Below are 11794 nucleotides of genomic sequence, written 5' to 3'. Positions count from 1 at the left end.
TGAGTCATTTCCCCCTTCCATTTCTACATTGTCTGTGTCTATATATTTTTATATTATTTTCATAATGAGCTGAGCGACTAACCCTTTCACGCATAATAAACCCTAGGGGGAAAACAAAATCTCTGTGTTTTTGCCGTCCTCGTCCCGGTCTTAAAAACTCATCTGTTCTCTTCCCCAGGCTTTTGCTAAACTTCCCGCCATCTTTTCCAAGTTTAGAGTATCCGGGTACTGGAACTAAGAAAGTTTTGACGAATGCGGGTCAAGTCCAGCGTGCCCTAAACTTCCGCCCGCCAGCAGTCTGACCCGAGGCACACGCCCGACTCGGCGCGGCGACCTTCTTCGGACGCAGCCGGGCTTCTGGACCCGCCTCCCTCGAACGCGAGGGAGACGTTTGCGCACGCGCGCGCCGAGGGCCTACATCTCCCAGTAGGCTCTGCGCCTCGCAGGGGCTGGCCTTGGTCGCAGAGGACTACACTGCCAAGCAACCCCTTGCAATAGGCGTCGATGGCGGGGGCGGGGTGGGGGGGGTGGTGGTGCCCGGTACAACCATTGGTTTAGCGTCTGTCGGAAGCTGTGCTGTGATTGGCCCAGAAGCCTGTCAGTTACCGCCAAGCTCAGTTAAGTTTTACTGTTAGACTGCGCGAGGAGGGAGAGGCGAGCGACAGGAGCCGAGCCCTCTCATCCCGGTGAGTGACCTCTGCCTCCGCCCTCTCGCTGTCCGCTCGGAGACCTGCACCCTCATTCCTTGGGGGCGACCACACGCGCAGGTCCTCACGCGGGGGCGGGGGCCGTGAAGCATCTTCAGGGGCGCAGGAAGCGAAACCCTGGACACACCCGGGGCACCTGTCTGTACACGCGGGTTCACGCCTCGCGGGCGTTTTCTTGGACCCGGGGTACAAACACACGCCCTGAAGCACATGTGGACACCGGTATCCATACGCGGGGACATCTGTAGAGACCCTCGGCTGAGCACGTGGGCTCAGGGGCGAGGCTTACCGCGGGGCTCCTGCATATCTGAACCCCAGGGGCTCCCGCCTGGGGTGGCGAAAGCGGACACACACCCACCCCACACACACACACCTGCCCTTGTTCACTCCAAGGCACCCCTCCCACCTTCTGATACTTTATTATATCATGCTTATAATCGTGTTTCGTGTTCATTTTGTCTCTAGATAAATATCAAGGCTTTTTGCTACAAGAAGGAAATTTTAAGCAAGCGGAAAAAGTAAGGCCACTAATGAATTGTATTCAGCAAGCCCCTTCACGTGTATAAGACTTTTACCTAGTATCTTGCATGATTCTCCCAGGAATCTCGTTAGGCGGGACCACTGTCATTCCCATTTTCCAGAAGAAAAACTGAGCCTAGGATAAATAAACCTGCCCGCGGTACATGAGCGAATCAGAAATTGATCTTGGGTTTAAGATTGTGACCAGCTATGCAGAGCTACTTATAGAAATGCCACCTTCCCTCCATGACAGCAGGGAACTGACACTGTTCTGTGTGACCCGAGCAGTCTCTGAGTAACCTGTGGAGAGACCCTGCCTCTCATTCACCTGCTTCACATTTAAACTGCTCCTCACAGGTGCCCTGGGAGTCGCAGCCTGAGTTAGCATCAAAGAGAACTTGATGGGAAAACCGAGGTCTCCTTTGAGGGTCTGGGGGGAAGTTACCAAGGGGCAGGCACATTCCTGGCAGGGGGTGGGAGGTTTCATACCATTAGTATTTTGGGTTTTATTTTTTTTCTGCCATGCTGCAAGGCTTGCAGGATCTTAGTTCCCAATCAGGGATCAGACCTGGGCCCCAGCCGTGGAAGTGCCGAGTCCTAACCACTGGACCGCTGGGGAAGACCCCATTAGACCTTGAATAAGATATTATTTTACAATACGTTGCCAGTCGAGCCCCATGGATGTGCCTTGTTAATTTTAAAGATGGATTGGAGTGCTATTTTGGAAGTTTCAGAAAAGTAAGGACTTGGGAGGATGAAAGGAGAAAAAGAGACAATAGCGGGGTGAAGGGGGTCACTGTGTGCACCCTGATTCTCCTGTTCCTAAAAGTATTCAAAAACAAAAGCGAGTTGCTCAGAGTGGGCAGCCTTTCCCTTCTCCAGGGGATCTCCCCAACCCAGGGATGAAACCCAGGTCTCCCGCTTTGCAGGCGGATTCCTTACCAGCCTTGCCACCAGGTATTCAAGAACTAGGTTAATTCTGAAGTCTCTCTCTCTTTTTTAAATAATTTTTTATTTTATATACTTACTTTTTGGCTGTGCTGGGTCTTTATTGCTGCACGTGGGCTTTCTCTGCTTGCAGTGAGCAGGGCCTGCTCTTCATTGCCGGGTGTGGGCTTCTCACTGCGGTGGCTTCTCTTGTGGAGCGCGGGCTCTAGGGCGAGGGGCTTCAGTTGTTGCTGCCCATGGGCTCAGGAGTTGCAGCTCCCAGGCTCTAGAGCACAGACTCAGAAGTTGTGGTGCGCCAGCCTAGCTGTTCCTCGGCATGTGGGATCTTCCTGGATCAGGGATCGAACCCATGTCTCATGCACTGGCAGGCAGATTCTTTACCAGTGAGCCACCAGGGAAGCCCTGAAGTCTCTTTGGAAATCATTTTATATTTCGTTTTAGCTGGGGCTTGGGAGGCGGGAGGGTGGGGCATAATGAATTCAGTCCATATAGAAAAAGGGAGACCTGTCCTCCCTCTTCCCTTGCCAGCCCTCCGCCCAGAGGTAACCTCACCAACCTGTCGGGGTGTGTGTGTCCTTGCAGACTTTCCCCCTATTCTTTATACGTTGGTACAGTGAAAGTCGCTCAGTCGTGTCGGACTCTTTGTGACCCCATGGACTATACAGTCCATGGAGTTCTCCAGGCCAGAATACTGGAGTGGGTAGCCATTCCCTTCTCCAGGGGATCTTCCCAACCCAGGGATCAAGCTCAGATCTTCTGCATCGCAGGTGGATTCTTTATCAATTGAGCGCATGTATATCTTGCTATTTTTCTTTTTCAAAAGAGTGGCTCGAATTCTAGTGGGGAAGAGAGACAAGAAACAGATGTATAGAATCAATGTCCAGTATTTAAATGCTCCAGAGAAGAATAAAGCAGGATAAGGAGAGGATGTGGGCTCTGCTCTGGGGGGTTGTTTCAGGAGGGCTGCTCTGGGGAGTGTGAGCAGGGACCCTAAGCACTTGCTCTAGTGTTTACTCTTTGTCTCTCCCGTTTAGCTTGAAGCCGATGGACATCGTATGGGCCAGAGGCAGGGATGGTGGGCTATGACCCCAAAGCAGATGACAGGAATATCTCCAATCTTGAGGTGGCCGTGGCTGGGTCTGTGTCCGGACTTGTCACTCGGGTGCTGATCAGCCCCTTGGATGTCATCAAAATCCGCTTCCAGGTACCCTTTCCTCTGTTATCCGTGTAATGGGCTGGAGGACCAATTCACTCTCTTTTGCCAAAGCGGCTCCTGGGGCTTGGAGTTTTGTGAAGAAGCTCTTTATTGCCATCTCTGAAACTCCTCCTGCCTACCCCTGCCCACCCCCATCATCCTGATCATTTCCATTTTGATACCTAGCTTCAGATTGAGCGCCTGTCTCGCAGTGACCCCAATGCAAAATACCATGGAATCCTGCAGGCCGGGAGACAGATTCTTCAAGAGGAGGGCCCAACAGCATTCTGGAAAGGGCACATCCCAGCCCAGCTTCTCTCCATAGGCTATGGAGCTGTCCAAGTAGGTGGCAGGGGAAGCGGCCAGGCCCCTGGGGTCATGTTGCACAATGGAGGAACCAGGGGTGGTAGGGTGGGCACCCGGGCCGCCTGGGGTAAGGCAACAGGACGTAGTCACACACTTCCCACTTGCCTTGGTGGGGAAGCTACTTGGCGATGGAAGACATAGACCAGGAGCGTCCCCTTCCCCACATCACCCAAGGCTGGGGACTTGGCACCCACAGAACATGAGGCATTGTGTCCAGGAGACTGTCTTGATGCCAGGCCCAGAGGGGCTTGGCAGATGGCAGTACGAACACTTTTCTTTTTCAAAGTAGCATTTTCATGTTTGTGCTTCCTCTGAACTTCCCAGCAGCGCTGTGAGGAAGGTGCAGCAGGCATTTCGTGGCTCACAGAGAGGTTGAGCAAGCTGCCTGAGGCCACACAGCCCATAGGTGGCGAGGCTAGGGTTAGGGTCCAGGCTTCTTGTCTGTTACGCATTTGTTCAGCTGAGGGCCAGTTCACCCCTCAACGTGTAGTCTGTAGTTGTACAGAGGTGGTGATGAAATAGCCAACCCTGCACCATGCTAATTGGGGGCCTGGAAAAGCATGTCATATCCACTATCTCACAGCAGTCCTTCAGTAGGCTCTGTTGTCACCCCCATTTTACTGATGAGAAGACGTAAAAAAGAGCGTAATTAGCCTAGCCAAAGTCGCTAGGTGGAAAGTGGCCGAGCCAGGACTCCAGCCGGGCGGCCAGCAACAGAACTGCCCTGCCTGCTCTTCCTGTGACATCACAGGGGTTGCTCAGGTCACATGCCCTGCAGCTCTAGCGCTGAGCCAGTGCGCGGACGCTGCATGCTGGTGGGTTCATGCAGCAACATGTGCTCTCAGCACCCCGAGCTTCCGTGAGTTGGATGGAGAAGGATCTGAGCCCAAGGGGGGCTTCCACCATGGAATATGGAATGTATGGAATTCTCCCAATGGAATTTCAGCCTCAGGGCCACGGCTTGCTGCTCTGAAAGGGTGCCCAGCCTAGAATCAGACGATGACCATCTTTTCTCAGTTGTCAGGAAACTAAGTGATGAATAGAATTTTCTTTCCTTTCTTTTTTCTTCTATTTTTGGTCTCACTCTGTGGCTTGCAGGATCCTAGGTTCCCAACCAGGGATTGAACCCAGGGCCATGGCAGCTAGAGCACTAAGTCCTAACCACTGGACCTCCAGGGAATTCCTGAGTAGAATTTTCTTTCTTTTTTTTGCTCCCTTATTTGCTTATTTATTTTAACTTGCATCCAAGAAGATAGAATGATGCCAGGAGCTGAATATACAATTCATTGTTCATCCACTTAAAAAATACCCTCCAATTCTTAGCTGCTAAAGGATGTCAGAGATAATTCTAAAATCGTAAACTGTTGTCTGTTACTTTAGACAACTCACAGTCTAGTTTCTGCGTAGAATTTTCTGATGTAAAAACTCCCTCGCATGTTTCTTTAGCCCTTGGGTGTTTGGCTCTGCTCAGAGTGAAAGGGCACAGGTTCCGTGTTTATTGAATTCTGTCCCTGCTCAAGGAGAGTATCTCCCGGTCACGGGGTGGAGGGGAAGCGTCCGGGGCTGTTTATCCATGACGCTGTCACGCACCCTTGCAGTTTTTGTCGTTTGAAGTGCTGACCGAGCTGGTGCACAGGGCCAGCATGCGCGATGCCCGCGACTTCTCCGTGCACTTTTTGTGCGGCGGCCTGTCCGCCTGCGTGGCCACCCTCGCCGTGCATCCCGTGGACGTGCTGCGCACCCGCTTTGCAGCTCAGGGTGAGCCCAGGGTGAGTGGCCAGGTCAGAAAAGGGGTGCCCGAGGGATTGGGGGGTGTGTGACAGGGTGGGGGCCCTTTTCCTTAGAGGGAACAAAGCTGGGGGAGGGGAGTGGGGGTCTTCAGGCCCTTCAGCCTATCCCCGAAACTGTGACTGCTCTCGGCACCAGACAAGGTGCTAACAGCCTCCTGAGGGGACACAGAACCTGGCGGGAAAGAGAACAAACACCAAAGGGCCTTCCCAACCCTTTTGTGCAAGTTCTGAGGGCGGAAGCCTTCAGTATAGCTGCCAGCATCTGGGAGCAAGTGTGAAGAGGGCCTCCCTGCCTGGGGCAGACTTTTCTATCAGTCACCCTTGGTCAGTGCGTTGCCTTGCAGTACCCACAGGCAGGCAAAGTTAGCCCCGCTGGACCACTGCAAAAAATATATAGAATATATGTCGAATGGAAGTATACTTAAAACCGTCCTCAATCTCTATCATAAAGATTGCCTGTTGACAGTTTAAGAAGGGTTAAGTATATGCATGGGTTTCCCCAGTGGCTCAGTGGTACAAAATCCGCCTGCCAATGCAGGAGGCTCGGTTTCAATCCTTGGGTTAGGAAGATCCCCTGGAGAAGGAATTGGCTACCCACTTCTGTATTCTTGCCTGGAAAATCCCATGAGCAGAGGAGCCTGGCGGGCTATAGTCCGTGGGGTCACAAAAGAGTCAGGTGCGACTGAGCATGCAGGCACGCACGCTGTAAATTATAAAACGGATCATCCAAGGGTGGACTTCACACCTTTTACAGTCCCACATATTTCTGTGCACTCCTTGGGAAGCCCGTGGTGTAAATAGCCAGAATGGGAGCTGCTGGGCAATCCCACCCTTGGCCCAGCATTTTCTTTGTCATCCTGGCAGGAGAAGTAACACCCCTGGTAGCTGGTTTCTAGGCTCGGGGAAATATACCTGGCGGGCTGGGTTCTCAGACTGAAATAACCTTGTTCATCATTGCACGTGTGGTGTCCAGGTCTATAAAACCCTGCGAGACGCCGTGGTGACTATGTACAGGACTGAAGGCCCCTTGGTCTTCTACAAAGGCCTGAACCCCACCTTGATCGCCATCTTCCCCTACGCGGGGTTCCAGTTCTCCATCTACAGCTCCTTGAAGCGTGCCTACGAGTGGGCCTTGCCGGCCGAAGGCAAGAAAAACGGTAAGACCACCCTCCCGGGAAAGGGGATCTGGGTCTCGCTCCCCCACCACCCCACTCCCCAGCCATAGCATCTCTTTCTGAGTCGGGTGGGAAGGAAGGCTTTCCCGCAGCAGCTAGGACACCGCAAACCTCTGAACCCCCCGCTCTAGTGCAGCCAGCAAAACAAATCCGTTCACTCACAGATTACTTTGTTTCAGCTCTTGCCACTGTTATCTCCAGCCACCAGTCATGGTTTTCATTTTTGTCCAAGGTCCAACTTGCAGACAGCCTGGTTTTGTTTACGTGTTTGATTTGGTTTTCATTTGGGAAGCTGGGGAGGGGCACGGGCATCCTGTTCCCTCCTGAGCATGACCCAGGTCACGTGGCAGAGCCTGCAGGCCCCGATTGCCTCCCGCTGGGGCGATGCGTGTTCCAGGCTCACACCCCTTCTGCCATCAGCCTGTCCAACCTGCAGTCCGCCGTCATCCTTGATGAAAGGGACCGCGTTCCTGGGTTCTCTTGCTCTGGGTTAAATTCTGAGATCAAGGGTGCTTGTAAGGTTTTGTTTTATGGCTCCGAATTAGAAGGTATAACCTTGACGTTTACCCTAGACCGCATTTCTCTCCTTTTTCCCCCCTCCATCCCACATCTCTGGTCCAGGAAACTTCAAAAACCTGCTTTGTGGCAGCGGAGCTGGCGTCATCAGCAAGACCCTCACGTACCCGCTGGACCTCTTTAAGAAACGGCTGCAGGTCGGAGGGTTTGAGCAGGCCCGAGCCTCCTTTGGCCAGGTGAGCCGTCCCCCAGCAGACAGCTCTGATCCTGGCCGCTCACCAGGTGTGTGAAGGAGCGAGGGTCGGCGCCTGCCCGTCAGGCAGCTTTGGCTCCCCCAGCCCTCTCACCCCCAACCTGGCCCTGGTGTCCATGGAAATTTAATCAGTGCTTGCCTTGGGGAGCATGTGCACTAAAATTGGAATAATCCAGAGAAGATCAGCATGGCCCCTGTGCAAGGGTGACACGCAAATTCATGCAGTGCTCTGGATTAAAAAAAAAAAGGTGATCTAAGAGAGAATTGGAAAAATTGAGGATTATAACCCAGGAGGAGCATCTCAGAAAGCTCTGAGAACTGTCCTTCCCGCTGGACGTTGACACACAGTTTAGATTAAGTTTTGTTTGAGACAGAGGGCTGTGCATCAAACATTATTGACAGTTTACATAATCCTGATCTAAGCACCATCATAGTGGGTCATGTGACCCCTTATGAGATCAAGAAGGAACATTGTCTTTAAGGAGTTGCCTTGTTGATGCTGGGAGAATGTTGCTGTCTATGGTTGGGCAGGTATTCCCGCCGATGGAAAAGGTCTGGTCAACGCAAAATACAGATAACGTGAGGCACAGTGCAGGGAGAGGGCAGCCGAAGAGCGGAGAAGAATTTTTATGTTTAGATTTGTCTTGTCTTGCCCTGAAATCTGAATTTTATCTCACACTGGGGACCCCTGAGCAAACGGGAAGCCACGAGCAAAGCCTTGCATGTGTTGGGCGCCATGCAGAGACCCAGGAGAAGGCACACTCAGGCTCTGCTCTTACAAAGCATTCAGTTCATTTGGGGACCAAGAGTTTACTCATATAAGAAAGATCCCCAAGATATCAACACAGAGAAGCAGGCTCATACTGGTGTATGGGGTTCTTTGCTTTATGCTATAGATATCCCAGGATAGGGTTGAATTAAATCTGACCAACTAAATTATATTTTAAATTCACTTGAAGGGTTTGCCATCAGAGAAGCCCCATTGTAGGTAATTTTGTAATGTTAATAGTCATTCCTTAATCTGCTTCGATTTTCACATACTGGGTTTTCATCTACTCCTTGTGGGGCGCTGATTTTGTGAAAGACCAAGGTGGTAGGCGGTGGGGCGGTGCGGGGTGGAAGGCAGGGCTGGGTGACTTCAGGGCTTCTCCCTCTGGAACCTGGGACCCTGGGATGTCACAGCAAGAAGATGTCACAGCACAACGTGCCTGACAGACGGCAGAGGAGTGAGAGGGCATGGAATGGGGGTTAGGAAGGGAAGAATGCACGGCTTGGTCAGGGAGAAAGAAGGGGGCTTACAGATTATAGTACAGTTTCCTTGTAGAAAACTTCAGAGATATTAGACAAAAAGGAAGATAAAGTCACAGGTAAATCCACCACCACCCACCCGGAGAGGATCACACAGAACCTTGAGCTGTAGTAGTTCTCTCTCTTCCTTCCTCTCTTTCTCTGTCTCTGTCTCCCTTCCTCTCCCCCCTCTCTTTCTCTTACTGAAGTATACTCAATTTGCAATACTACGTTAGTTTCAGGTGTATAACGTACTTATTCAACATTTTTATAGTTTATATTCCACTTACTTATAAAATAATGGCGACATTTCCCTGTACTGCACAGTATATCCTTGTTGCTTATTTATTTCTTGGCTCTACGTGGAATCTGTTTCCCAACCAGGGATCAAACCCGCACCGCTTGCAGTGGAAGTGTGGAGTCTTAACCACTGCACCTCCAGGGAGGTCCCACGTAATTTATTTTCTAGTGGTTTGTTTGTATCTCTTAATCCCCTACTCCTCGCCTGCTCCTGCCCATGTCCCTCTAGTCACCAGTAGCTTACTTTTTAGATCCCACACATTAGTGAGAGCATGCACCATTTGTCTTTCTCTGACTTATTTCACTCAGCATAACACCCCCAGGTCCGTCCTTGCTACTGTTTTGTTTCTTTGCAGAAAACACGTGGACATTTTAATAAAAATGGGGTCGTACACAAGGTTTTATGACCTCCTCTTTCCAATTACCAACTTGGTTTGACCAACTTGGTTTGAAGAGATGGTTTGAATTTGGACAGGGAGAGCTGGTGAGAGACCAGGACACAGGAGGGAGGCCCTGCTCCCAACGGAGATGTAGTGTGAGCAGGCGTGGCTGGAGGTGGGGGCCGCGTGAGTGGACCAGTGAGCAATAAAGGCAGATCAGCGAGGGACGCTGAGGCCAAATGGTGGAAGGCCCTGAACACCAGGCCACGTGGCTTGGACTTGATTCTTGATTATCATCTTCGGGAGTTCCTGGAGCTTTGGGGGTTGAGCAAGGCTTGAGCCGAGCTGTGTCTTGGGGACACGGCAGCCATCTGTGGTCAACTGGAGGTGGCCAGCCTGGTGACACTGGTCAGGCTCAGAGCCCTCAAGGACCAGATTCAGATCCACTGCCCAAGGAGGGCAGGGAGTGATGGGGCACACAGTCAGAGCACCTCTGGGAGAGGGTCCAGAGCTCTCACTGGGTCCTTAAGGGCCTCTGTCCGTGGGAACTTCCCCGGCAGGAAGGAAGGAGCTCTGTCCAGTGCTGATTTCCACGCCCCTCTCTGTGAAGCCTGAATTAGCCCAGCTGGAAGAGAAAGAATGAGGTTCACTTCTTCCATCTTCTTGGCATTCATTCCTTCTTCCAGTAGCTGTCTGCTGGGAACCTGAATGTGCCAGGCCCTGTGTTGACAGAACAGAGCTCATATCCACGTGTCCACCCTCTCCTCTCCCCAGGTGCGAAGCTACAAGGGCCTCCTGGACTGCGCCGGGCAGGTGCTGCGAGAGGAGGGGCCACAGGGCTGCTTCAAAGGCCTGTCTCCCAGCCTTCTGAAGGCCGCCCTCTCCACTGGCTTGGTATTCTTCTGGTATGAGCTCTTCTGTAACTTCTTCCATCACATGAGCAAGGCAGACAGCTAGCCTCCAGGGCAGAAAGGGTGGCCTGCGGTCTTCCCCTCCTGGAAGAAGACTTGATCAACGGTCTCCTGTTGCACAGAGAGGCGCTGCCTGGTCGTTCCCTCCAGGCCAGCTGTCTCAGGCACGAAGAGCCATCGGGATTCCACTGGAAGGGCACCGGGAGGCCCATCAGGAGGAGCTGGGTGTTCGTCCTCTGTCTGGCGGACACTGGGGGCAGCAGCTGCCCTCCTGCTGAGCCTGGCTGCCCAGAGAGCCCTCCTGACTCTGGGCGGGGCCGCAGGGTGAGCGTGAGGCTTGGACTGGGCCCTGTACAGGGTCCCCATGCTTACTCCCACCACCTATTTAATAGATGTTAAAGCTGAAAGCAATCTTTCCCCTCCACCTTCCCTTCTAAATCACATCCCTCCTCCCAAAGCTGGAGGAAGGGAGCCTTGCCTTCCCTGCATTCTACTTTGCTCTGCAGTTGTGTCCCTCAGGCAGCTCTGCTTCTAGTTCTAGGGAAAGAGTCCAGCTGAATTGATCTCTTTATATAAAAACTCCACCGTACTCAGATCTCCGTATCTATAAAGGCACTGCTCAGGCTGTTCTCTCCCTGGGCGGGACTGGTCCCAGCCTGTGGGCCTCTAGGGAAAGCTGATCCCAGCGGCACCACCGGCAGTGGGGGTATGCTGACGGGGCGGGGGTGTGGGTAAAGGCAGCAGCCCTCTGCCTCAGTCTCCCAGGATCACTCTTTCGCTGAAGGCTGGGTTAGCCCTCCTGAGTGGGTGGGAGCTTAGGCTGGGCCAGGAGGCATCAGCTGCCCGCTGGTGAGCTCCTGGGTCCAGCATGGTGCTGGGTGCATCCTCTACAATCCCCGCAGGAAGGGGTTGAGCAGGCTGCCTGCTGCGGGGACACCTGGTGCCCCGGCAGTTGCCAGGCACAGGAACCCACAGTCTAGACACAGCCAGGGGTACGAAAGAAGAGAATCACAGAAGACCCACCCGCTGGGAAGCATGGCCCTAGAGGCTGGCTGTGCAGGGGGACCCCCACGCAGGACTGCTCCCCTGACCTCACCTCGGTTCTAGCTCCAGCCCTTGCACTGACAGCTGAGGAAGGTGGCAGCGAGGAGCAGCCATGGGTGGGTGTCATGGCTCTCCCAGGGTCCTGGGCCCCTTCTCACCATTACCGTGTCCTCTCTGGTCTGGAATCCTGGAACCTCCCTGCCCTTGGTTGCTGATTATGAAGGTCCACGTGTGGCTAGAGGGTGTCTGGCAGTCAAGGCTTGTGGCTGCCCAAGGGGGCCACTGTCCGAATGTATTTTTTGATATCCATGGAAGTAAACTTTATTCTCTTCAGCTCTCCGCTCTTTGGTTTTCTTTCTCAGCAGCTGAGGTTCTCTTCCTCGATCCATTTTCTGGAGACCAC

At 52.9% G+C, this 11794-nt stretch overlaps 1 protein-coding gene and 1 non-coding gene across 3 annotated transcripts; both read left to right on the top strand.

Moving 5' to 3' along the window:
- The first annotated feature begins 604 nt into the window (after positions 1–604).
- SLC25A19 (solute carrier family 25 member 19) lies at positions 605–11724 on the top strand. 2 transcript variants are annotated; one of them, XM_040244614.1, is made up of 9 exons: positions 630–686; positions 1173–1225; positions 2109–2183; positions 3209–3378; positions 3556–3711; positions 5334–5504; positions 6499–6682; positions 7322–7452; positions 10211–11724. In XM_040244614.1, exons 4-9 carry the CDS (start codon positions 3247–3249, stop codon positions 10391–10393), a joined length of 957 nt encoding a protein of 318 aa, XP_040100548.1. In that variant the 5' UTR covers positions 630–686; positions 1173–1225; positions 2109–2183; positions 3209–3246; the 3' UTR covers positions 10394–11724. The 2 variants fall into 2 exon arrangements, with proteins under 2 accessions (XP_040100547.1, XP_040100548.1); XM_040244613.1 differs by lacking the exon at positions 2109–2183 and having other exon boundaries at positions 605–686.
- On the top strand, positions 7601–7708 carry LOC120867522. Its single transcript, XR_005721944.1, has one exon. It is a non-coding gene; the product is annotated as a U6 spliceosomal RNA (small nuclear RNA).
- Positions 11725–11794: the final 70 nt, after the last annotated feature.

This window comes from Oryx dammah, unplaced genomic scaffold (assembly GCF_014754425.2).
Source record: "Oryx dammah isolate SB20612 unplaced genomic scaffold, SCBI_Odam_1.1 HiC_scaffold_8, whole genome shotgun sequence".
Classification (NCBI taxonomy): domain Eukaryota; kingdom Metazoa; phylum Chordata; class Mammalia; order Artiodactyla; family Bovidae; genus Oryx; species Oryx dammah.
This window is presented reverse-complemented; position numbering and strand designations above follow the sequence as displayed.